General features: G+C 37.0%; 1 protein-coding gene across 1 annotated transcript; it reads left to right on the plus strand.

The window, feature by feature from the left end:
* Positions 1-25,804, plus strand: SELENOT (selenoprotein T). The gene is made up of 6 exons (XM_047727867.1): positions 1-232; positions 19,652-19,762; positions 20,393-20,519; positions 22,796-22,883; positions 24,416-24,569; positions 25,075-25,804. Exons 1-5 carry the CDS (start codon positions 96-98, stop codon positions 24,538-24,540), a joined length of 588 nt encoding a protein of 195 aa, XP_047583823.1. The 5' UTR covers positions 1-95; the 3' UTR covers positions 24,541-24,569; positions 25,075-25,804.
* Positions 25,805-27,618: the final 1,814 nt, after the last annotated feature.

Here is a 27,618-nt window from a genome sequence, read left to right on the forward strand (position 1 = left end):
GCGCGGCGGGGAGCTGCTCGCAGCTCCCGCTCGGCCTTGGGCTGGCTGGCTGCAGTCTCCGTTTGAGCGCGGCCGAAGTGGCTGGCTCGGTTAAGATGAAGTTTCTGCTACTTCTCCTGGTGGCGGCGTCGGCGGTGATCCGGAGCGATGCCTCGGCCAACCTGGGCGGCGTGCCTAGCAAAAGATTAAAGATGCAGTACGCCACGGGGCCGCTGCTGAAGTTCCAGATTTGGTGAGTATGTGTGCCGGGCCCCGCAGCGCCGTCGCGCCTCTGCGAGGCCCCTGTCGCTACGCGAGGCCCCGGCTTCGCGGCCTAGCGGGCTGAACCTCCCCCGGCCCGGAAGAACGGCGCCGGGAGCCTTTCGCAGCTTGCCTCCCCTGGGGTCCTTCCCGGGACGGCCAGGCCGCCCTTCTCTCCTCCGGACGTAACCGTTCTCTTGGCTCAGTTCTTTTTTGCCTCCTAGAAGGGTGGGAGTGGGGGAGGAAGGCACGGGAAGGTTAAGTACTGAAAGGCGAAGACGTGGGGCCCCTTGTCAGTACGGAGGGCCGGTCGGCGGCGTCACGCCATGGCCACCCGGCTGCCTGCGGAGGTGGGCATGAGTTGGTGCAGCGTCGGCGGAGGAGCGCGTGCGTTTGCCGCCCAGGGCCCCTTTCTTGTCCCCCTTTCCCAGGGTTATGCCAGGCGCCCTTGCTGTCCCCCTGGGCGAAGGTTAATTCGGGTCGTTGGAGGAGACCTGCGAGTGACAGACGCCTATTCTCCAGGACCTCCCGGGGTGACTGTTGAGTGAGGGAGTGGGGATTCTGACAGCTGGAGGGCGCCGAGAGGTCCAGGGAGACTGATTCTCAGTTTGCAGTTTCCAAAATGTGTTTAAAAAGGAGCACGTTGCTCTTCCGACGGTGTGGTTCACTCCTAGACAACTCTTACCTGTTCCCCCCCAACTCCCCTGACACTCGCCTCCCAGGAGTTGCCGATACCCGCATGTCTTTATACCCTTCAAATCTCTTGTGCATTCAGAGAAACAGAAAAAAAGGGGGAAAAACAAACAAAAAAAACAAAACCTAAACCAGAAAAAAAAAAAAATCCCAGCAGTTTTCGACTTTGTACTGTAAGTGATTTTGTCGTTAACCTGGTTAAGTGTTAGAACCCGAGCAGTGATGCATGTAATACGGTAGGTAGGGTTGGGGAAAGATTTGAAAGGCAAACTAAAATTGTAAAATTGTAGAAATTAGAATCCTGTATTGCAAAAGATGACGTTTTTTCAAGATCATAGGCTTTTAAAAAACTTTTATTATTTTAAGTGTACTAAAGGTTAGATTTCCTGTGTACCCAACTATTTTTTGCTTATCCTTTAAAGAGTAAGCAAATATTTAAAATTTAAAAAATCAATTTAAGTTACCCTTACAGTCAGAAAGTGAGATGGTGAGATGAGACTTTATTTTTGGAGTGAAAACTATAAAAACTTCGCACTTTCCTCCTGATTTAAAACAAAAAAAAAACAGAACAACTCCCTGTATTGTTTACTGTGTGGCCAGCATATATCATTTTCATATAATATTGTAAATGGGAGTTATGACTTGACCATTGCAACTTTTCCCATAATTTTTTTTTTTAAATTAGAAAGTGGCTGTCATTTTTTTCAACCTATAATTACTGTTAAGGATTGTGATACTTTGGATTAAGTAATTTAAAAAGACTGCATTTCCAAGGTATGTATTTTTTGTTTCCTACTTTCGCACCTCCTGTTTTGTGCTTTTCCAAAGTACTCTTCTTTTACAATTGCTTCTATTGGAATACTCCTCAGAATAATTTAACAAGTGTACCTTCCACTGAGGATGTTCATAACAACTATAGGGAAGGCCATTTAGTTCTTCAGTTAAACTTTTTAAAAAGTCTTAAGTACTTCAGTTGAGTTTCTGATACATAGTTTCTCTGTCATTTTTTCTTTCCTTTTTTTTTTTTTTTTTTTCCTTTAAGTACAAACTTGTCCCAAAAGTCTAATGAGAGTTTTCTTATGCAGTAACCCGGAGCATATTACATACAAAAGTTCTTCAGTTTTGTTTTGTTTTGTTTTTTAATCGTAGATGAGAAAGAATTTTATTAGTATGCCCTCCGTATACAGCTATATTAACCTTGTTTTTGGTAGGTACTTTTTTCCCCAGAGATTGATCTGTATATAGTAAATTGAATATTGTGTTTCTGGTTTTGGTAGACTCTCTTGGACGTTCATTTGCGAGTTTGGGAAAGAAGGGGAAGCTAAAACAATTGAGGATAAATATGTGAAAATTCTTTTAATTCTGTTTGAAATCTGAGTGCTATAAAATGCAGTTTTTCATTAATTACCACTGTGAACAAAGGAGAGAGCTATTTTTACCTTCTTTTCAATCACTTGTGTCCTTTATTTTATGAGTGCTCTTTAACTGCAGCTCAGTATATCATCTATTAATTGTGTCACTTTTTTATTTATTTACTTTTTTTTAAGATTTATTTATTTATTTATTTGACAGGCAGAGATCATAAGTAGGCAGAGAGGCAGGCAGAGAGAGAGAGGAAGGGAAGCCGGCTCCCCGCTGAGCAGAGAGCCAGACGTGGGGCTCGCGATCCCAGGATCCTGGGATCATGACCTGAGCCGAAGGCAGAGGCTTTAACCCACTGAGCCACCCAGGCGCCCCTAATTGTGTCACTTTTATAATTGCTAATAGACTAAGACAGCGGCACAACACACAAATGGAATTAAAAGGAGAGAGTGTGCAAAACAGCTTACAACAAATGTTCCTGTTCTATATTCATGTATTTTTTCAATAAATATTCATTCAGTATCTGCTTGTGCCAGGGATTAAAGATAACCCTGGTGAATAATATAGATATGGTCCTCCATGAAGCTTCCAGAAGTGCACAGTATTGCATTACACACCTAAGTCTTTGGTTTATGTCAATTGATGGAGCAGTAGAATTAGATGAGTTTGATAACATTGATTTCATATTTGGGAGAAAAACTTATCCTCCTTACTTGGATGTTTAAACGTTGAACATTAAAAAAAAAAAGGAAGTTCTAATCAGAGCTTAAAATAAAGGTCCCCGGGGCGCCTGGGTGGCTCAATGGGTTGGGGCCTCTGCCTTTGGCTCGGGTCATGATCCCAGGTCATGGGATCGAGCCCCACATCAGGCTCTCTGCTCACGGGGAGCCTGCTTCCTCCTCTCTCTCTCTCTGCCTGCCTCTCTGCCTATTTGTGAAAATCTTAAAAAAAAAAAATAAATAAATAAAGCTCCCCTGTAACATTTCCTTTCTTGTGATTTTTATGTATAAATGCATTTTATGTGTAAATGTATACTGACAGATACTGGTTGACTGATGTTTGTATGCATGTTTTATTTTCCCCATATATGAAATTTAACATGTAGTCATACCTACAGCATTCAATCAGTTGTAGTTTATTTATTCTTTTTTATTTTTTAAAGATTTAATTTATTTGACAGAGATCACAAGTAGGCAGCAGGCGGAGAGAGAAGGGGAAGCAGGCTCCCTGCTGAGCAGAGAGCCTGATGTGGGGCTTGATCTAAGACCCTGAGATCATGGCAAAAAAAAAAAAAACAAACTAAAAATAAATAAAAAATTAAAATAGGGGTGTCTGGGTGGCTCTGTGGGTTAAAGCCTCTGCCTTCAGCTCAGGTCATGATCCCAGGATCCTGGGATCAAGTCCCGCATCAGGCTCTCTGCTTGGCTAGGGAGCCTGCTTCCTCCCCTCTCTCTCTCTCTGCCTGCCTCTCTGCCTACTCGTGATATCTCTCTCTCTCTCTCTCTGTCAAATAAATAAATAAATAAACCTTAAAAAAAAAATAAAGAGCTTACTGGGTACAGCTCTTTGCAGTTAATCCTTATTTGGATATTTATGATTAATTCACTAAGAATAATAAAGATTGCAAAACAAGCAAATACAGAATTTTCCAATTTTTGTTAATTTAAGAATCCACTGCTATAATTTTAGGGCAGCCAACTTCTAAAAGTATTTTTAAGAGGTAAATGAAACAACTATTCCAAGAACAGAGTTTTATTTAAATTATACACACTCACACTTTGCTTTCATGATATGGAGGCAAGAAAATAAAGACCTAAGGCTGATTTGGATGTTGATATTTGCTGAGATTAGTAAAAGGATGAGTTGAAGAAATCTGAGAAATTGGAGCCCTAAAGATCATGTTAGTTACCATAGACTTATATTTGCATATTCAAATATTTGAGCACCTACTCCGTGCAGGTACTTTGGTTCTTGGAATTCAGTTTTCTCATAGACATCATAGGCAAGAGTAGAAAGCAGTCATTAACCCATAGACAACATATAAAATTAGAGTTGTGTTCAGTGCTGTAAAGGAAAGGTTATATATTGTATGAGACAGGCCTAGTCAGGGGTTTAGGGAGAGTTTCCATGAGGAAATCAACTTTGAACTGAGATTTAAAGGATACAATTTATTGCTAGAGAGCTTTCAAGCTGTAGGAATAACATGGTCAGTGGCCTTGTAGTAAAGAGAACGTAATTGCTTAGGAGGCCAAGGCTACTGACCTCAAAGTCCAAAGAGAAGGTGGCACAGATCCTGGAAGGTCTGGTAGACAGACCATAAGGAAAGATCAGTTAGCCTCACTGTGGAAAAGACATTAGAGGAGACAAGGAATATAGATAATGGAGAAACCATTTAGGGGGGGACCATTGGGAGCTGCCCAGGTGAGAGATGATGGAACTTGGAATACAGTGGTGGTGGTAGAACTAGAATGTAAAGGGACAGGTTTAACAAATCTTTAGGAGATAAATTTTGGGGTTTTGGTGATGGGTTACATATCTGGGGGAAGGGAGAGGAGGTATGGAGTGAGAGGTGTCAGAGATGGCTCCTGAGTTCTGGAGTTGGTCTGTGCCATTCACTAGAATGATAAACAAAGGAGACAAATTTTATGACTTTTTTTTTCTTTTTGGTGGGAAGGAATGGGAGGAATCCAGAGTTTTTAAAATGATAACAGGGGAATATCCTACAAAGAAATTTTTGTCTCCCCAAAATAGCCATAGTAACTAAAACTAAAAACTTATTTTCAATTTGTATTTATTTATTTATTTTAAAGATTTCGTGTATTTATTTGTCAGGGAAAGGAAGAGAGAGGGGCACAGGCAGGGGGAGTGATAGGCAGAGGGAGAAGCAGGCTCTGGATGAGGATTCTATCCCAGGACCCTGGGAACAGGACCTGAGCCAAAGGCAGACATTTAACCCGCTAAGCCACCCAGGAGTCCCTAAAACTAAAAACTTAAATACCAGTTACTGCATTTCACCAAACCTAAGATATGATGGATTTTAAGGTACACCATTATTTTATATGTCCCTCAGAGGGAGAAAAATACTGCCATTTAAATTGTGACACAGATGATTATAAGATAAATATTGATTTTTCAATATGCTAAATAGGAGAAATGTACTTCTTAGAATCATTGAAATAAAGGAGTAGTAAGTTGATTCAGATAGAAGAGTACTAATGGAGTGTTACTGGAGAACAAATAAAATGCTGGCTGCTACACCTACCACTATGTTAGATTTTTTAAGTTTTCTGTAATTACATAGAACTTAGTCACCATTTTGTTTTGTTTTTTTACTATTTAAACAAAAACTGCAGTATCTAACTGAATAATGTACACATAATAGTGGTTTGTACTTAATAATGTACAAAGTACTTTAGTCCAAAGCTTTTAGAGGTAGGTAAAATATGAATGGTTTTAAAGGTTTTATCTCCTCTTACAGAAAAATTGAAACATTCTTTCCTTACCATTTGCCATTAAAGTAAGTGGTGGAAATCAAATTGAATGTATCATTTGGAAATACCAAGATAATCTCATAAATTTTGAATAATATAGTTACTGGAAAACTGTATTTACTGCTCTAACAGTTTGGAGGTCCAGGTTCTCATTTGATCTGACTTTTACCTTCTGAATGACTTCCTGGAAATTATTGAATCTCTTTTGTAGCTCTCAACTTGTTCGTCTGTAACATGACAATGTTGGTTGCATTCCAATTACTAATATTCTGTTACTGTTTTATACTGTTAGGAAGCTTCAAGGCAAAAAAATGAAAGCATGCATATGTGTTTCATTTCTGTCACCTTTTCTGCTCTCCAAAAAGGGAAATCAAGTCATGTTTTCACATATCTTACCTTGATTGGGGTGCAGCCCAAGATTGGTGAGGAAGAAATCTTGCCATGGGTTTTATCAAGAACTGCTAATGAAATCAAATCCTCATTTTTTTATGCCCTTTTTTTACATGCTACTTGTCTTCCCCTTTTGTCCAGGGAAGGTAAATATTTATTTTTTACTATTTAGGAAGATAAATATTAGTTTTTTACTAATTGTTTGAAAGCCCATTGTCTGATGGGAGAAACAGAGACATGTTAAACAATATTACAGTAAAGTATCCTGTTCAGAGTGTTCTAAAAGAGGTCATAATGGAGGGCTTTAAAACCCTAGGGGAAAGGGGCGCCTGGGTGGCTCAGTGGGTTAAAGCCGCTGCCTTCGGCTCAGGTCATGATCCCAGGGTCCTGGGATCGAGCCCCGCATGGGGCTCTCTGCTCAGCAGGGAGCCTGCTTCCCTTCCTCTCTCTCTCTGCCTGCCTCTCTGCCTACTTGTGATCTCTGTCTGTCAAATAAATAAATAAAATCTTTAAAAAAAAAAACAAAAACCCTAGGGGAAAGAAAGGTTATTCAGGGAGAGTTGAAAGGCTTTGACAGGAAGAAATGAAATCTTGAAAGGTATGGGGAAAGCACCACGAGATGTAGAGAAAGAGCTTACTTTTTTTCCCCTTACTTTTATAGTAAGGGAAGATCATATGTAAATGAGCCTGACTCAGCACAGAGAAGGGGGAGGGGACAGGAAATAAATCTGGAGGCAGATAATCTATTAAAAACTGGCGCAGCATAAATGCAGTCATTTATCAAGCTTTGTTTTAATGTGTTATTTTTATTGTCTTTAATGTTGTGATGAGAACTTTGGTAAATAAACTTTACTCTGAGACTTCCATCTTTTAAAAAAATGAAATTAGTTTTCTGGCTATAAAAATAATACAGGTTTCTTGTAAAAATAATAAAAAAGTGTAGGGGACATTTTTATTTTACCCTTCTAGGTTCTTTTGACTGGTCTATTAAAATGCCATAAGACAGATGAATAGCAGGAAAACATTTAATTACATACTTAGGAAAGCCCTATAAAAAAACATGAAAGGCAGGAACAAGTTGGGCAATTGAGATTTATATAGTATCCTGAGTGAAGGAATAGGATGGGGGCCTTGGGCTCCAAAGGGGAGGAGGGTAATTCACAGGACAATAAGAAGAGCAGATTTTTTTTTATAAAAGATTTTATTTATTTATTTATTTGACAGAGATCACAAGTAGGCAGAGAGGCAGGCAGAGAGAGAGAGGGGGAAGCAGGTTCCCCGCTGAGTAGAGAACCCATCCCAGGACCCCGGGTTCATGACCGGAGCTGAAGGCTCCCACTTAGCCACCCAGGCGCCCCAGAAGAGCAGATGTTTGATTAAATAGATGTTTGTCCTGCCACACAAGTCTTTCAGATTAAAAAGTTACCCCTGTTAATAGCTTTCTGTTTGGCCCTATCCAGATTCTTTTATGTAGTTTAAGGGAGCAGTGAGTTTTTTTGTTTGGAGTCCATTTGGTCTAAATTGCCTTCAGCTCAAAATAAGCCACATGCCAAAGTGGCATATTTTGGGGTCGCATATTTTGCTCTCCCCTTAGTATACACAAGAAAGTGAAAAAATCCTTGTAGCTCTCTATTAACATTTAGAAGAACAGCCTTCAGGACAACTCTACAGACATACTGTATTATGTAATTTTACAGACGTGATCGTGTTCATAATTGTATGCTTTTTTTTTTTTTTTTGAAAATTTCCTTCCCCTCTATCACTTATTGTTCAGTAATTACAGATATACATCAGCAGGCATAGTATTACATAAGATGAGTGTTCCTTAATTTATCTACCTAGTGCCTTTTGGTTAACTTTTAGGTTGATCCTGATTTTTTACAGAATTACTTAGTGAATATCCTCAGATATATCGTGTACTTGTCCAGTAATTTCTGTAAACTAAATCCACAGAAGTACAGTATTATGATTAGGTCAAAGGGTATTACATTTAAAATTTTTGATACTGTTATATTAGTTAAACTCCTACTGGAAGATCTTAAGAGAAGTAGGTTGAGTTTTTAAAATTTCTAGTTTATCGCACTATAATAAGAATACAACATCGAATATGTAATGAGAATACGACATTGGCTCTTTTTACTACTGGACTTTCTTTGTGATATAACATGGTCAGTTGCTGCAAATGCTCTTTGGGCTGTTGGGTTTTTCTTATTGATAATAAAACCTGATGGATGCATGAAATTTGCTAATGATAGTATTCAGATCTTCTGCAATTTTATTATTCATCTTCTATCAGTTTTCTAACTCATCAATTTTTTTAGGGCCTCAAAATATAAACATATAAAAAATATATATATATGATTCATTGCCTCAAAATATTTTTTGATTTTGCTTTTTGGTTTTGAAATTTCTGGTAGTGTTTCCTTACCTCTTATTACTGCTTCTTGTAGAATATTTTTGAATATAGACTCTTATTTTGACTTCTGTTTGCTGTTTCTCCATTTTTGTTTTATGACGTAGTTTCCATAGTCCCTCAGGTTTTGTCTTCTTTTTTCTGTTTCTTCTCCCTGTTTCTCAAAACAAGAGAAACAGCTTCAGATAATACCAGTATTATCAATACTGTTTAACCCACTTAGTTACTCAGGCGCCCCAGAAGAGCAGATGTTCGATTAAATAAATATTTGTCCTGCCACACAAGTGGCAGCTTCAGATATTATCAGATATTCAGATAAACAGCTTCAGATATTATCAATATTCTGTTGATGAACTGTATCCTCTTCAGTAGACTATTACCAGTTTACTGTCTTCTTCATTAGAATTTTGCCAGCACCAAAAAGGCATGGACTTTTTTTTTTTGCTTTCTCTTGTTCTAGGTTCTTTCACTTTTGACTATCTTCAGTCAGTATTTATTGAAAAAGTGAGTACAGCCTGTTGTGGTCCACTGTGGCTTGCCCTGAAATAACTTAAATGTCCTCTCTGTCCCCTCCCGCCTCCCCCCCCACCATATTCCTAACTGAACTAGCGATAGCTATCACTTAATACTGTTCATTTCTGGTAGGTTTTTACCTGGTTGGCTTCTGTTCCAGTTTGGAAACTGTTAGGCATAGAATGTAATACATGTAAAACTTCAGTTTTGAACATAACTCTTATCAGTAACACTCTTGGCTTGGTCTGCATGCCTCTACTGGTGGGGCTAAGCTTCCAGAATTCATTGTGCTACTGCTAGTCATCTTTCTGCTGCTGTGATACCTGACACACCCTTACTTATTAGTATAACTGCATCATCCTGTTGGTGGCTTTCTTTCCAAGATTCCTGGCTTTTTTTTTTACTGAGTTTATTCTAATGTCATGTGAAACCAGTCTACAACCAACCGGTTAGTAAATATACAGGTCAAATAGGAAAGCGGTATAAAGCAGCCCAGAGATTTCTTCAGTTTGACCATTGACTCAACATAGAACACAATATATTTTTTTATCAGACTCTTTAACAGGTTATAGAAATACACTGAGGGTGAGTTCTGTGGCATGTGAATCATACCTTCAATTAAAAAATGTATTGAAAAGAGTAAAAGCTTGGCATCATATATGGAGCATTTTAAGATGAAAGAAAGAATTCTACAAAATGTGGTTGTCACCATTTATTGAATGCTTTAATCAAGTCATCTTTATTGAGTGACTGCATACCTTATAAATCTGTTAATAAGTGTTTTCCAGAGTAAACAGATAAAATTCCTTCCCCAGGAAGGAGCTAAGCGATTTATAAATTCTTGGTGGAATAGTCTTTAGCAAAAGAATTCCTGAAATGTTATGTCAGAGATACAGAACTAGAAGCTAGTGACCTCAGAATAAGACAGAAGAATGGAGAGAATAAAAACAGATTACTCATAAAATTTTAGGTTTGTCACATCTTTGGAATACATTTAGTAAAGAAGCCAGGAATCTTAGAAGGCCCTTTAGGCATGAAATATGCCTGTGTGTGTTTTCACTGTGGTGGCCACTGTAATGTTTCAAGATTTGAGGTTGCTAAAAGGAAATCACTTGATTTCGTATAACTACCGTTCCTTAATCTGACAAGCTGATACCTTTTTGGTGCTGCTCTTGCAGCTTCTTAAAAAACTGAGCAAATTCTGGGCCACATTTTAATCTTCAAAGTGTGTAGGCACTCCTCTTTGCAACTTTTAAAAACATTAATCAGTTTAGTCTATTTTTCACTCCCTAAATACCTTGTGTCTTGTGTGATTTGTAGGACATTTGCAGATTTCATTCCTTAAAGCACTTAGAGCAGGTGATGCACCAGACAAATGTTTATTATTACAGTATTTCATCTACTAAACAGAACAAAGTAAAGATTAAATCTAAAAACACAGCTTTCAGTGATCAGTGAGCTGTTGAACTGAGTAATGCTGTAGACATTTAGAAAGCACAGATATCTTCCTGATTTTCTAGGTTCCGTGTGGGAGAAATATTAGTTGAAATTCTTAGGATGCAAGTAGTAGAAACCTTTTTGACTGGTTTGAACAATACGTTTGGAAATGCCTTTTAAAATTACTGAGAGAATAATCTTAGAACCCAAAGGCAGGAATTCATCAAGGCCTTAAGACGAGCTAAAATAGAAAACTGGAAAGTGGAGATGTCATTCACTCTTCCGTGGTTCACATCTGTACTTTTTTCTCAGTAAGTCATACTTAACCCTTTGTTTTCTCTGAAGATTCACTTATCTTCTCAGTCCTTTGAAAGATTAAACATGTTAAGTGTTCACCTTTGTGGAGATAGTCACTTTAAAATCCCATTTCTTCACTTTTAGGGAGGGATCTCAAGCCTTCCTTTGACAGGTTTGCATTTTTCTGGACTGTCAGTGATGGCAAGGGGTTGGTTTCATTATGTAAACAGGATCCAGTTCTGTGTGTGGGTAAGAGGACAGTTAGAAAGGAGGTTTATTGTAAATAAAAAGGGAAGGTGAATTCAAGAGATGCAAAAAATTGGGGCACATGGGTGGCTCAGTGGGTTAAGGCCTCTGCCTTCGGTTCAGGTCATGATCCCAGGGTCCTGGGACAGAGCCCAGCATCGGGCTTTCTGCTCGGCAGGGAGCCTGCTTCCTCCCCCCTCTCTCTCTGCCTGCCTCTCTGCCTACTTGTGATCTCTGTCTGTCAAATAAATAAATAAAATCTTTAAAAAAGAAAAAAAGAGAGATGCAAAAAATAGAAATCTTAAATATTTATTTCACAAATATCTGAGCTTTTGCCCTTTTTTCTTTTTTTAAATTATTATAAACATGTAATGTATTATTTGTAATAATAATCAGGGGTACAGGTCTATCACTCATCAGTCTTACACAACTCATAGCGCTCACCACAACACATAGCCTCCCCAGTGTCCATCACCCAGCACTCCATCCTCCCACCCCACTGCCCCTCCAGCAATCCTCAGTTTGTTTCCTAAGATTTAAGAGTCTCTTATGGTTTGTCTTCCTCTCTGGTTTCATCTTGTTTCATTTTTTTCCTCTCTTCCCCTATGACCTCTGCCTTGTTTCTTAAATTCTGCATATCAGCGAGGTCCTGTGATAACTGTTTTTCTCTGATTGACTTATTTCACTTAGCATGAGGAACTCTAGTTCCATCCACGTAGTTGCAAATGGCAAGATTTCTTTCTTTCTTTTTTTTTTTTTTTTTTTTTGATGGCTATCCATTCATCTGTTGGTGGACAGCATCTGGGCTCTTTCCATGTTTGGGCTGTTGTGGACATTGCTGCTTAAATATTGGTGTGCAGGTACCCCTTTGGATCACTACATTTGTATCTTTGGGGTAAATAACCAGTAGTGTAATTGCTGGGTCATAGGGCAATTTTCAGCTCTATTTTCAACTTTTTGAGGAACTTCCATACTGTTTTCTAGAATGGCTGCATCGGTTTGCATTCCCAGCAGTGTAGGAGGGTTCCCTTCTCTCTGCATCCGCGCCAACATCTGTTATTTCCTTACTTGTTAATTTTAGCCATTCTGACCAGTGTGGGGTGGTATCTCATTGTGGTTTTGATTTGTATTTCCCTAATGCCGAGTGATGTTGAGCACTTTTTCATGTGTTTGTTGGCCATTTGAATGTCTTCTTTGCAGAAATGTCTGTTCATGTTTTCTGCCCATTTCTTGATTGGGTTATTCTTTGGGTGTTGGGTTTAATAAGTTCTTTATAGATTTTGGATTTTGGATACTAGCCCTTTATCTGATATGTCGTTTGTGAATATCTTCTTCATTCTGTTGGTCGTCTGTTGGTTTTGTTGATTATTAACTTTGCTGTGCAAAGTCCACAAAGTTTGATGAAGTCCCAAAAGTTCATTTTTGCCTTTGTTTCCCTTGCCTTTGGAGATGTGTCCAGCAAGAAGTTGCTGCAGCTGAGGTCGAAGAGGTTGCTGCCTGTGTTCTTCTCAAGGATTTTGATGGGTTCCTATCTCACATTTAGGTCTGTCATCCATTTTGAGTCTATTTTGTGTATGGTGTAAGGAAATGGCCCAGTTTCATTCTTCTGCATGTGGTTGTCCAATTATTCTGACAGCATTTTTTGAAGAGACTTGTCTTTTTTTTCCCATTGGATATTCTTTACTGCTTTGTCAAAGATTAGTTGGCCATAGAGTTGAGAGTCCATTTCTGGGTTCTCTATTCTGTTCCATTGATCTATGTGTCTGTTTTTGTGCCAGTACCATACTGTCTTGATGATTACAGCTTTGTATTAGAGCTTGAAGTCTGGAATTGTGATGCCACCAGCTTTGGTTTTCATTTTCAACATTCCTTTGGGAATTTGGGATCTTTTCTGGTTCCATACAAATTCTAGGATAATTTGTTCCAGTTCTGTGAAAAAAGTTGATAGTATTTTGATAGGGATTACGTTGAATGTGTAGATTGCTCTAGGTAGCTAATTCCATACACATTTTAACAATATTTCTTCTGCACATCCATGAGCATGGAACGTTTTTCCATTTCTTTGTGTCTTCCTCAATTTCTTGCATGCCCTGTTTTCCTTTAATAAGAAGATGTGAGAGATTGGGGTTTGTGATAGGTTCAAGTTTGATATAAGTATTTGACTACAGTTAGGGGCAGACATAATGCAGAAAGGGGAAAAGGGGGGTGGTTGGCATGGTGAATCAGGACACTGAATTCATGATGGACTCAAAAAAGCACAGAATCTATTTGAAATAGAATAGACAGGGCATTTTCTTTATTTCTTAAATTTCCTTTCACATAGATCATCTAATTTGTATGCAGGTCTTTTCTTTTTTTTATTTTTTTATTTTTTTTTTTTAAGATTTTATTTATTTATTTCACAGAGAGAGATCACAAGTAGACGGAGAGGCAGGCAGAGAGAGAGAGAGAGGGAAGCAGGCTTCTTGCTGAGCAGAGAGCCCGATGCGGGACTCGACCCCAGGACCCTGAGATCATGACCCGAGCCGAAAGCAGCGGCTTAACCCACTGAGCCACCCAGGCGCCCCAGCAGGTCTTTTCTTTTAGAAAAGTACTGTGAGAAATATTTTAAAGTGAGCAATTACAAAAGTAGACTCCATATAGTCTACTATATAGAGTATAGTAAGCAAGACATTGCTGTATTACTAGGTAATTGCAAAGTGATTAGGACTTAATGTTAAGATTTCAGAGTTTAAATCTTCTTCTTAAGGACCTTTGGTCCCACGGCAGGAGGAAGAGGCAGGTGCTGCAGCATATTTTTAGCATGTTTCCATATTTATGTGTTGGGGGTATAGTGGAATTCAGAGTTTTCCTCACAGACCCAGAAAGAATAAAGTAAGTTGAAAAGAGCTGGGTGTGGTAATAAAAGTGAAAATGACTGGGTCCTCACCATGTGTGCCTTGAATTTCACATTTTGTCCACCTCAGTAAACACTAGGTATGCTTTGTTTTGGAAAACATCTGTCAGGAGTAGAGATTGCTGTTTTAAAACAGGAAAATTGATTTTGGGAAAACAGTTATATAGGAAAAAGTTCCTTAGGTTTTCTTCACAATTCTGAAGGGAATGATAAGGAGGAAAATTTCTTATATGTAAGTAAACTTGTCTAAAAATATGTTGTATCAGTTTTGTAAACTGTTTCATCTTTCAGAAATAAATAGGTAAAGTTTGGGGGGGTTGCTTGTTTTTTGTTGAGGTATAATTGGCATGTTAGTTTCGATCTCCTGTTGGATTTGTAGGTGTTTGGAATGGTTTGATAACTGTCTAACTGAACTCCTGCAACCTGATGTCATCTCAGTCTGCTACTCTTCCACCCTCTTGACTCAAGTCCTAGCATGTTAATTTCAGGTGTACACATAAACAGTCAATATTTTATGTAGTGCAAAATGATTACCACCGTAAGTCCAGATAACAGCAATCACCATATGGTCACAGTTTTTTTCTTGTGATGAGAACTTTTAAGATCCATTCTCCTACCTACTTTTAAATATGCCATATACTATTATTAACTATAGTCACTATGCTGTATATTCCATCCTCATGACTTACATGTTTTATAACTGGAAATTTGGAAAAAAAAATACAGTTTTAAAGTCCTTTTTGGACTTCAAGATTATGGGCTAACTCCATTTGGAGTTCGATCCAAAGGTCTGAGACCATACCAAAGACTTGGGACTGGGAGGATGGAGGATAGAGCTAGGATTCTGAGCACAGTAGCCAGAAAAGTAGGTGACTAGGAGGAATCTGACCAGAAGTGTTGCCTGCACATGGGTACACCTCTCTAGCTGGGCTTCTTTGGGCTTCCCTTGGCAACAGATTGGCACTCGCAGAGCAAATATGAGGGACTTCTGGAGCCCCACAGGTTTTAGTTCTCCCAGAGGGAGAATCTCTAGATGTTCATCATGGAAAAACCTCAGACATCTCTGCCATCAAGAGGTCAACTATATGGGTACTTGCTTGTGGCATTTTGACCAAAGGGAACTTAGTTCCTGGACAGAGGGGAGAATAACTCTTACATCATCAACTCTTTTATTTGGGTCTAGTGGAAAGGGCTAGGATCTCAAATCACAAAGCCCATGTCTCTCAGCCCTGACTAAAGACAGCATCTGTGTCACTCATCACTACATACCCAATGTCTAACATAGTGCTTGACATGTAGTAGGCGTTTAGTAAGTATTTGAGTGAGTGAATTAATAAATAGTACATATGGATGTATAACCATGGAAAGTCACTTCATCTCTTTGGGCTTCATATTTTCCCCTTCATCTATTAAAAAAAGTTTCAACTCAATTAATTTTGTCTCCAACTCTCACAATGTTTCATTAAAAGTTAGAGAATATCCCTAGGGCAAATAGTACGTTATATGTGAGTAAAAATAATTAAAAATTAAAAAAATAAAAGAGAATGTCATTTTAGATAATTAATTCCGTGTAAACACTGATGCAGACTTGAGGGTATTGAAATCAGTTGCCATTTCTTAGTTTCATGGTAGTTAGGCATATAGGTATTTTTTGTAATATCCTCAAAAGCAACATTAAAATTTTTCTTTTTTTTTTTTTAAAGATTTTATTTATTTATTTGACAGACAGAGATCACAAGTAGGCAGAAAGGTGGGCAGAGAGAGAGGGAGGAGGAAGCAGGCTCCCTGCTGAGCAGAGAGCCTGATGCTGGACTCTGTCCCAGGACCCTGGGATCATGACCTGAGCTGAAGGCAGAGGCTTTAACCCACTGAGCCACCCAGGCACCCCCAGAATTTTCTTATAGAGAAAGCAGCTGTGACAAAATAGTACAATTTGGTGACTCTAACAACAGTAATAATAAAATACTAAATAAGGTGAATGTTTACTAAACATAAAGTATGTAGAGTGTAAGTTATTTTAAGTATTTAGCTGTAGAGATTTGTTGCCCTTTGCAAAAATTTCATACTTTATAGGGACTTAATCTCTTGTGAAATTTTTATTCTAAATGTGGAGGAAGTATTAATTGTAAAGAAAACTGGTGACTTTCTTTCTCTCTCTCTTTTTTTCCCCCTGAAAAGTGAGTTTTTTCTTTTTTTAAATTTTCTTGTCTTTTTTTTTTTTTTTTTTTTTAGATTTTATTTATTTATTTGACAGAGATCACAAGTAGGCAGAGAGGCAGGCAGAGAGAGAGAGAGAGAGAGAGAGAGAGAGAGAGAGAGAGGAGGAAGCAGGCTCCCTGCAGAGCAGAGATCCTGATGTTGGGCTCAATCCCAGGACCATGACCTGAACTGAAGGCAGAGGCTTTAACCCATTGAACCACCAGGGGCCCCAAGTGAGTTTTTTCTTAAACTGAGATCTACTGGGGCACCTGGGTGGCTCAGTTGGTTAAGCGACTACCTTCGGCTCAGGTCTTGATCCTGGAGTCCCCAGATCGGATCGAGTCCCACATCCGGCTCCCTGCTCGGCAGGGAGTCTGCTTGTCCCGCTGACCTTTCTCCACTCATGCTCTCTTTTTTTCTCTCTCTCTCAAATAAATAAATAAATAAAATCTTTAAAAAAAATTGAGATTTACTAATATTTGGACTGTTATACCCTTCCAGATATAAACCTGATCCTGGTAGTTGGTATGTTTCTCCTTGATGACAGTGTGATTGACAAAGTTGTCACCTTAGGTTTTACATTACTGTTACTTAATTACTGATTCTGCTTCCTCTGTACTTTCCTTGCTTTATGTGTTCCTTGACTTAGACTATAGTGCAGTTAAGTGCTTAACACTCTTACCTGAATTTGTAAGCTCTTCTCTTGATTTGGTAGTACCACCTCCTTTTTTTCTCTCAGCATTATTGAACTATGATTGGCAAAAGAAATTATGTGTAGTTAAGGTGATGATTTCATATACATGTATATTGTGAAATGATTACCACAGTAAGGTTAGTTAAGACGTCCATATGTGCCCACTCACAAAGTCATATAATTAGCTTTTTTAATTGGGTGAGAACATTTAATATTTATTCTCTAAGCAACTTCCAAGTATACAAAACAGTATTGTTAGCTACAGTCACCTTGCTGTAAAGTAGATCCCTAGAATTTGTTTTATAACTGGAGGTTTGTATCCTTCCACCAGCATCTCCTCATTTTGCCTCTTCCACAGCCCCTGACAACCACCAGTCTACTTCCCATGTCTCTGAGCTTGGCTTTCTTAAGATTCTGTGTAAAATGAGATACAATTTGTGTTTCTCTGTCTTACTTATTTCACTTAGCATAATGCCTTCAAGTTTCATCCATATTGTTGCAAATGGTAGGATTTTTTTTTTTTCTGAGTAATATCCCTATGTATATTTATACCACATTTTCTTTATCCATTCATCTGTCGATGGACATTTGTTTAAGTTGTTTCCATGTCTTGGCTATTTTAAGTAATGCTAAAATGAACATGACGGTACAGATACCTCTTGAAGAGAGTGATTTCATTTCCTTCCGGGTATATCTAGAAGTGGAATTTCTAGATCATATGGTAGTTCTATGTTTAATTTTTTGAGGAACTTCTAAAATGTTTTCCTAGTGGTTGCTCCATTTACATTCCCACCAACAGTGCACAAGGATTACCATTTGTCGACATCCTTGCTAACACATACTATTTCTTTTGTCTTTTTGATGACAGGCATCCTAACAGGTATGGGGATGTACTCTCTGTGTTTTGGTTTGCATTTCCCTGTTGATTAGTGATGTGGAGCACCTTCTCATGTATCTGTTGGCTATTTTTTTTTTTAAGATTTTATTTATTTATTTGACAGACAGAGATCACAAGTAGGCAGAGAAGCAGGCAGAGAGAGAGGAGGAAGCAGGCCCCCTGCTGAGCAGAGAGCCCGATGTGGGGCTCCATCCCAGGAGCCTGGGATCGTGACCTGAGCCGAAGGCAGAGGCTTTAACCCGCTGAGCCACCCAGGTGCCCCTCTGTTGGCTATTTTTATGTCATCTTTGGAAAAGTATCTGTTCTGGTCCTTTGCCCATGTTTAGTCAGATTATTGACTTTTGGCTACTGAATTATATGAATTCCTTATATGTTTTGGATATTAATCCCTTTATCAGATATCTGATGTGCAAATATTTTCTCTCATTCTGTAGGTTGCCTGTTCATTTTGTTGATGTCTTCCTTTGCTGTGCAGAAGCTTTTTAGTTTGATGTAGTCCCACTTGTTTATTTTGCTTTTGATACCTTTTATGGTCTAATCCACAAAATCATTGCCAAGACTAATGTCAAGGGGCTTATTACCCACTGTATTTTCTTCTAGAAGGCTTATGGTTTCAGGTGTTAGGTTCAAGTCTTTAATCCATTTTGAGTTCATTTTTATGTATGATGGGAGATAGTTAGTCCATTTTTCATTCTTTTCATGTTGTTGACAGTTTTCCCAACACCATTTGTTAAAGAGACTGGCCTTTCTTCAGTTTTGGCTCCTTTGTTTTAAATTAATTGGCCATATTTGTGTGGGTTTATTTCTGCCCTCTTGATTCTGCCCCACACTGATCTATGTGTCTGTTTTTGGGCTACTATACAATTTTGATCACTATAGCTTTGTAATGTAGTTTGACGTAAGGCAGCATGGTGCCTCCAGCTTTTTCTTCCTTCTCAAGATTGTTTGGACTATTCTGGGATTTTTATAGTTCCGTACAAATTGTAGGATTGTTTGTTCTACTTCTGTGAAAAAGGCCATTGGAGTTTTGATAGAGATTGCACTGAATCTGTAAATTGTGTTTGGCAGTGTGGACATTTTCACAATATCAGTTCTGATCTGTGAACACGAGATGTCTTTCATTTATTTGTGTCAATTTTTTTAAAAGTTTTCAGTGTATGCCTTCCCCTACAGGTGCACTCTGGTGGCCTTTTCCCCTTTTCTTGCTGGGGAAACATATATCCACAGCATAGTTAGTTGTTCAGAAATTTTAATGGAGATAGTTGATGCTGTTGACTTAATTTCTTTAGTACTGTTTTGGATCGCTGTCATACTGCTGAAAATTATCTTCCCAATGTTTGTTTTCCTTTGCGAAGTAGAAGCAAATTTTAAGTCAGAACTTAAAAAGAGTTTTTTAAGTTCCTTTTATTGTGATTGAGCAGGCATGTTTGCCCACTTAGGGGCAGAGTAGGAACAAGAACCAGTTTCATGTCTCATGCTTTCGTATTTTTTAAGCTTCCTATGCCCCAGTTTTGAAAGTCCCTATTTCAGATGTATAAGAGTTGTTTTTGTTTCAGTATTTATACTCATTGATACCCCCACAAAAAGCAGGTTGATTTGAGAGCTCAAAATATGCTGCCATATATGAATAGGTATTTGCTGCTGCCCAACAATGACCCAAATCTATAAAGTTTAATGTTCTAATAGATGGATATACATGAAATTTGTGAATAAACCTCCGTGTTGCCATTATCCAGCATCAGTTGTTATTACTTTGTCACTGTTCTTGGGAAACAGTGACAAAGCTTTTTTATACTTGGCAATTTTCAGGCTTTGTCTAAATGTAAAGTAAGTGTAGGCATATTCTAAATTGATTAACAGAAGCACTTTTATTTTTCTGCAGTGTTTCCTGAGGTTATAGGCGGGTGTTTGAGGAGTACATGCGGGTTATAAGCCAGCGGTACCCAGACATCCGCATTGAAGGAGAAAATTACCTCCCTCAACCCATATATAGGTAAGTAAATTTCAGTAACTTAAAAGGAATTTTTAAAGTGAATTTTTTTCACCTTTGAGTAAACTTTTGTGAATTGGTTCAGTTAACTTTTCTTGGTTATTGTAATTTCTTAGTTGGTTACAATAAACAGAGAACACTGTTTTATAAGTATCAAGTTTATTTGATCCAAATATGGAAGAATTTTTTTGTTAAGAAGGAAGAAAGAAGGATTATTTCAGAGATGGTAACCTTCTAAGGATATGTTTTCTTACATAATTTTTATTGCAGAAATAGACCAAGAACTCCTGAATTTTTATATAGAGTCAGTGGTATAAAATTCTATACTGTTAAAATAAATATTTTTAAAGCCTAATGCTATATAATTTTGCAAGTTATAATAAACATTTTTGTTTTAAATCTCCACATTAAACTTTAGTTACTATCTTTTTCACTACTTATAATTTAGTAACCTTTAGATTTGGTGTCTAGAAAATGTCTATGCACATATACTTGAGTTTTGAGTTGCATTTATTTGTGTCTTCAATTTTTTTCAACAGTGTCTTAAAGTTTTGTTGTGTCTTAAATAGTGTCTTAAAGTTGAGTTAGGTGAAAAATTATGGCTTCTGATGAATTTCTTTTTTCTTTCAATAGACACATAGCATCTTTCCTGTCAGTCTTCAAACTAGTATTAATAGGCTTAATAATTGTTGGCAAGGATCCTTTTGCTTTCTTTGGCATGCAAGCTCCTAGCATCTGGCAGTGGGGCCAAGAAAATAAGGTATGTAACCTAATAGTTTTGATAGTTGCACATTTTTTAGGTTGTCAGTGAAAATATTTCAATGGCTTGTTTGTTTGGTTTTCTAAGTCCTTGTTGCTGATTCACCTGTTCATTTGTATTATTTCAGCTTCAATCACTTTTTAATCTTTGGGCATGGCACTTAGCCTTTCTTGACCTTAGTTTTTTGTGATTTTTTTTCTTGGCCTTAGATTTTATAATTATATACTAGGAATGATTAGGTCTTATTTTTTTCTTTTAACTATTTGAAGGATAAGGAGGTATAACTTTAGTAGAAACTGGGCACAAGATAATTTAATACCTGATATTGATTATATAGATTAGGTCAAATCATATGCAACAGAATATAATACACATATAATGTAGGCCTCTTAATTAATGGCTTTATTCACATTAAAAATGACATTTCCATGGATTTGTTTTTATTAAAATTTTCTGTTTTTATTTTTTGTCCTTTGACTCTTCTGTTAATCTCTCTATATATATGTATATATATGAATTGTGCTAATTCTTTTTTCTTTTGTAGGGTCTTGCTGTGGCATGCATTTTTTTTAGATTAATTTGTTTTACTTAAAATCATCTTTTCTAGAGCGTCTTTCTGCTTTGAGGAGTGGTACTAATTGTATTTCTCTCTTGGATGAGATTGCTTAGGTTTCCTTCTAAGGAGAATTCTGTTTTGGAGTCCTCTATCTGGTCTTGTTCTTTAGTTCTAGGCTCAAACCACCTTTAGTGGACTCCTACATATCTCTGCTTCTTTTTCTAAGGGAACCACTTATTTCTAGTAACAGGCAAGACTTCTTAACATAAAAGTCTCAGGTGCTACCTCTTATTGAACTGTGTCTCTAGCCATTATTATTAAGATTGATATGCACAAGATTAAGAATTGAAAGTTAAGTATTCATGATGTTTTGTGTTATATTTATTCATTCTATTGTTTCCAGCTTTAGTGCATTTTACTTGTGAAGACATGTAACATTATTAATCTACTGTGGAAGAGGAATGTACTTGAAAGCTAGAGCTTTGATGACACTTCTTATATATTGTTCCCATGAAAATACACTTAATGTTCCCAAATGCAAGGGTAACGTCTATGAAATCAAGCCCACCTAGTGAGTGAGACTGGGGGGGGAGCTTTTTCTCACTCGCTATGGGCATTTTTATTTACTTTTTTTGAAAGTTTTGAAATCTGTGAATTGACATCCTCATTGCTTCCTGTTTTTTAGTCTGGTGATTTTGTTAAAACCTTTCTGTCCACCAAGGAACTTCTGGTCTCTTTGAAAGAGTATAGATTTGCCTTCAAAAAGGGAGCAAATGTAATTTAATATGCTAGTGCTTTCTAATCTACTTTTTTCTTATTTGACTTAAAATAATTTGTTTGGAACATGGACAGGTTGTATTGAATACATGGAGTTGCTGATTATTGCATCACTAGTCTCTTGTGAATTCATGCCTTATATTAGAAAAATAGTGAAATGAACTCTTCTTATGCCGGTGTGCTTTTGTTTAACTTATTAAGGCTCTTATGAAATTTCTAGAAATTCTGTCTCTGCGTTATGAATATATATTGTTCAGTGTGTATAAAGTTAAGAATTAATGTTGCATTTTCCTTGTTCCGTGTATGTTAATTGAACATATAGAATGGCAATAAGAGTCTGTATAGAAACTTTTTAAAAAAGATTTTATTTATTTATTTATTAGAGAGAGTGAAAGCAGGGTAAGGAGTGGGGGTAGGGGGGAGCAGAGGGAGGGCAATCTCAGACAGGTTCTGCACTGAGCACAGAGCCAGACGTGAGGCTCAATACCGTGACCCTGAGATCATGACCTGAGGTGAAACTAAGAGTCAAATGCTTAACTGGCTGAGCCATCCAGGTGCCCCTGTCCCCTGTATAGAAACTTTTTAAAGTAGATTTAAAAACAGCTATTACCGGAGGCGTCTGGGTGGCTTAGTCAGTTAAGTGTCTCCCTTCGGCTCAGGTCATGATCCCAGGGTCCTGGGATTGAGTTCTGCATCAGGCTCCCTGCTCAGCGGGAAGCCTGCTTCTTCCTCTCACTCTGCCTGCTGCTCTGACTACTTATGATCTCACCCTTTCTCTCTCTCTTAAAAATAAATGAGTAAAATATTTTGAAAAATAAAAATAAAAACAGCTGTTACCAAATAAAAATGAGACTCTATATTTTAAAGATTACTGTGTCTTCAGTTGTAATGTTTTGCCTTTAAAATAACTTTGTTTGCTGTACTTAATTATATTTTCTTTTAGGTCTATGCATGTATGATGGTTTTCTTCTTGAGCAACATGATTGAGAACCAGTGTATGTCAACAGGTGCATTTGAGATAACTTTGAATGGTGGGTTCTGAATAGTTTGCATTCTGTAACATATTTAAATGATGTATAATGACCATTTGGCTTTTCTGTTTTTCATAATATGCAAAACTATCACCTTATATGATCCTCACCTCCTGTAGCTTGAGAATTATATCCATATGATGCCCCCTGAATGTATAACTCTAGAGAGCTCTAGATCTCTCCTAGGTGCAATACCCAGGAATCTTATGCTACTCCCAGACTATCGATTACCTCTGCTTCCTGCAAGTCTTGTGTACGCCAGTTTGCTTTTGCCCTGGCATTGCTTATTTATTTATAATGGCACCATTATCATTCTACCCTGTTGCCCATGTCAGAAAGCTAGGATAACCTCAGTTTCTCCCTTACTCTCCATATCTAATGGTTCACCAAGTCTGATTCTTAATTCTACCTTCTACATTTCTCAGAGTTCTACTCCTGTTTATATTTATCACGATTACCCTAGTCCAAGTCATAATGATTTTGTTACCCTCTAATACATTCTCTAAAACAGAGGTTGTCCAAAATGGCCAAAATTAAAAATTTTAAAAAAATTTTTAATGGTTACAAAAAAATCAAAGGACTATTTTATGGCACATGGAAATTATATAAAATTCAGATTTTATTGTTTATACCTCAAATTTTGAGTTGCATCAATGAAAAATTTGGGGAAATTTATTTCTCTGGTTATGTAAGTACCTATGTGATATCGGTGATTTTCTCTTGAGCTGTAAAGCCTAAAATATTTATTACCTGGTTTCTTACAGAAAAATCTGCTGATACCAGCTCCAAACAGTACAGTGATTTTTTTTTTCAATGCAAATCATTTCCATCTCATTGCTTCACTGCCTCAAGTTCATTAAGTAGCTTTACTTTGTCCTCAAGATAAAGACCAGAACATTTAATACACCCAAAAGGCCCTGCTTGATGTAGTCTTGATGTTGGCAAACCACGGCCATGTGGACCCTATGTTCAGCTGCCTTTTTTTTTTTTTCAAATAAAATTTTATTGGAACACAGCTGTGCCCACTCACTTATGAATTGCCTGTTGTTTCTTTCAGACTACAATTAGAGTTGAGTAGCTGTGATGGACTGTATGTCTTCCCAAGCTGAAAATGCTTACTGTCTGGCGCTTTATAGTTTGTTGACCCTGATCTACTCCCTGCTCACCTCTCCAGCTTCCGTTCTACCCCTCTTCTCCTGTATTTCAGCTCTCACTTTTAATGACAGTATTTCTCAATTTTAGTGATATCTCTCACTTTTAATAATAATAAGGCTCTTTTCTAGCCTCTTATATCCCTCAGCATCTTCTAGTTTTAACTCTTAGTGCACAGTTGTGATTTCTAGCTATATGTATAGTGCTTTTTGTGTCTCCCCTATTAGAATGTAAACACCATAGCAGCAAGAAGGGTAACTCTCTGGTTCACTACTGTATCCCCAACTGTATATAGACAATAAGTATTTGTGGAATGAACATTTATTATAGAATCATCTTTAATTTTAAGGGGTTACTATTTATTTTTATTTTTATTACAGATGTGCCTGTGTGGTCTAAGCTAGAATCTGGTCACCTCCCATCCATGCAACAGCTTGTTCAAATTCTTGACAATGAAATGAAGCTTAATGTGCATATGGATTCAATCCCACATCATAGATCATAGCCCCACCTATCAGCACTGAAAACTCTTTTGTAAGTAGTTTAAAAATACAGTAACCAGTTATAGGTATCATTCTCATCACAAATCAGCAAGATACTAGATATTCCATATATTACCATTTGAGTTCCCAATTTAAGATGTAATAGATGGATGTTTTCTTTATTAAAATTTATGAAGTGATAAGAGCATTTGGACCTGCCAAAACAAGGTAAGGTTATGCTACTAATTTTATCTTCAAGGCTTAATAACCTGGGCCCATAACATCATTTTTTTGACTGAACTCCTAATAGTCAGAGTTGGTATATTATTCTAGAATATTTATATACATATCTTCTCTTTACTTGCAAATAACTAGTTTCTAAGAGTATGCAGAATCTTTTAACATGCTCGAGATAGAAAATTATAAGCAAGTGTGTGTGAACACAGAGAGGTGGATGTTAGTTAACTTTTGCATACCGGAGATGTTCTCAGTTCTTATCAATGAGTTGATTTTATAAGAGTGAATTTTGAAATAAAATATTCTTTTTTCTCTTTCAGACATTAAGGGATTTTTTGCAAGAGCAGCGTGACTGACATTATGAAGGCCTGTACTGAAGACAGCAAGCTGTTAGTACAGACCAGATGCTTTTTTGGCAGGCTCGTTGTACCTCTTGAAAAACCTCAATGCAAGACAGTTTTTCAGTGCTGGCACATTTTGGAATTCTGCACATTCGTGGAGTGCAATAATACTGTATAGCTTTTTTTTCTTCCCCAAATCCACTCAGTTAACAGTTTTTAAAAAATGTAGACATTACCACTTGTACCATTTTTTCCTTAGTCATATTTGGAAAAGTAGAAAATGGAGTTACAATTTGACTTTCTTTTCAAAGATGTCTGTTAAATCTGTTGTGATTTTATATGGATTTTCCTTTTTTATAGTTTAAAATTGATCTTTTTGGGAATACAGCTGAAGTTCCCAAATACTTTATAAGAGTTTATCAGGCATCTTTAATTTGGTCATTTCCAATTTATAGTTTTCAAAATACTGCAGATTGTGAACAGTGCATTATATGAGATTATGGGGGGAAATCCTATATCCAGAGTACTCTACCAATTTGTGTGTATGTGCGTGTGTGCGTGTGTGATTACCAGAGAATTACTAAAAGACCAACTGCTTTTTAAATACTGTTATGTAGTTCAAATGTCTTGCCTTGACCAATCTAATGAGTTGATTAACTGGGCCTTTATACTTAACTCAATAAAAAACTAAGCAGATGTAAGTTAAAAAGTTTGAATTTATTGCCCAGCGTACCTATTAACATTATATTTAAAAGTTGTCTTCCTCAATTTTTGTTTTTGACTTACAGATAATTTCATAAGGAACATACTTTAGTTTTATACACAAATAATAAGTCACTTACCATTTTTAGGGTAGTTGAAACTCAGTTCCCTTGAAAGATCAGTTAAATCTCTTTACACCGTTAATTTTAGGTGAGTAGAGAGTACTTGTCTAATAGTTTAACTTGTTTAACATCATATATCAGAATTTTATCATATTTAAGGAACAAAGAAAGTTCTTTATTCAGTGAATTTAATATCTTTTCAGAGTTCTAAAAAGATAGTTTTTTTTTTATGGAAAAAACTTAAACTGCTGGACTATAAAGGTAATTTAGCAGAAATAGGATCATAATATAGAAAAATAGTCATATATCAGCAATCTTAACATATTTTAGCTTCCATATGGGAATAGAAAAGGTAGATCTAGATTTGTTGCTAGAAATAAAGGGATTTGAGGAAAAATTAAGAAACAATTCAACATTTGGTCTACCAAACACATAGCACAATGGTATACTTCATTTGTCGCTAAATATTTGTTGAATTAATGTCTGGTATTCATGATTTTACAGCCTCAAGGTGGAACATACTATAATCTCTAGTAAACAGGAAGGTAGTCTGATAATTCACTGCAGAAAATTGATTTTACGACTTTTCTTTTTAATTAGGACTGCAGAACTGTTAACCTAAGTTGATATAGTGGCAAGAGTCAATAGAGGTTAAGCTGGAAGTTACTTAGAGGTTATTATTCAGGTGTACTATTTTATAAGGCTAGTCAGGCTTAAAGCCTCATTACTTTCATTTATTTGTAGAAGCCCAAAACAAGTATCTGTCTTCTGCACATTGAACACAGTGCTCAGCATGCGTAGGGCCCTTCTTCAGCAGATGGCCATTCCACTAGTGACAGATTAACATTTTGGCGTTTAGACCTTCCATACTCGAGCCTCGGATGTTCCCATATATCTGACAGGTCAGCCCCAAAAAACTTAAGATTAAATTTTAACTTGTTTCTTGTTTGTCTTGGCTGAATAACTTGTCTTTTGGAGAATAGCTTTAAGTGGCTTAGACACTGATAAAACTCAGTGTGTGATGTTCTTGACACTAATCTCAATATTGTTTTATCTTTGACCCTATTTAAATCTAGGATTTAGTAGAGTCTAGTGAAAAAATTAGTGGGAAGCATGAATATAAACAAGGAAAAGGGGAAAGTTAAAAAGAAACTATTTAGAATTAGTTTTATTATATTTTTAACATTTCAGAATTTATTAGTTGCTTACAAATTGGTGTGGCTATGTAGTTTATAAATATTTATGTACTATATTAAGTAGAAGACCATTGAACATTATAGTCGGTTGGCTACTATTATTGGAGTTCTTACCACAGTCGCTGTTGTGGAAGAAATTACTTGTTAGATTAATAAAAAAAAAATGTTGGCAAAACATGGCTTTATACCTCAGTGTCAAGTTGTGCAAGACAGATACATTTTCAGAATATAAATACATTTTTTATGGCATTAATGATAGCAGTTGGTCAGCCTTTATCGTTGTCAAAAATATAACAGGATTCCAATAATAATTCTCTTGTTTTGAATGTTGTTAGTTTGGGACCTCGATTGGTTGGCATTTTATCATTGTCATAATTTCAATTCAGTTTTTAAAACCAGCCTGCAGAATTTTTAAGCATGGTTTGATGATATTCAACACTGAGGCTTTAAAAAATATCTCTTGAGAGAAAAGCGAGGGATTGTAAAGTTTAGGGGCTTACTAC

This window comes from Lutra lutra, chromosome 1 (genome assembly GCF_902655055.1).
Source record: "Lutra lutra chromosome 1, mLutLut1.2, whole genome shotgun sequence".
Classification (NCBI taxonomy): domain Eukaryota; kingdom Metazoa; phylum Chordata; class Mammalia; order Carnivora; family Mustelidae; genus Lutra; species Lutra lutra.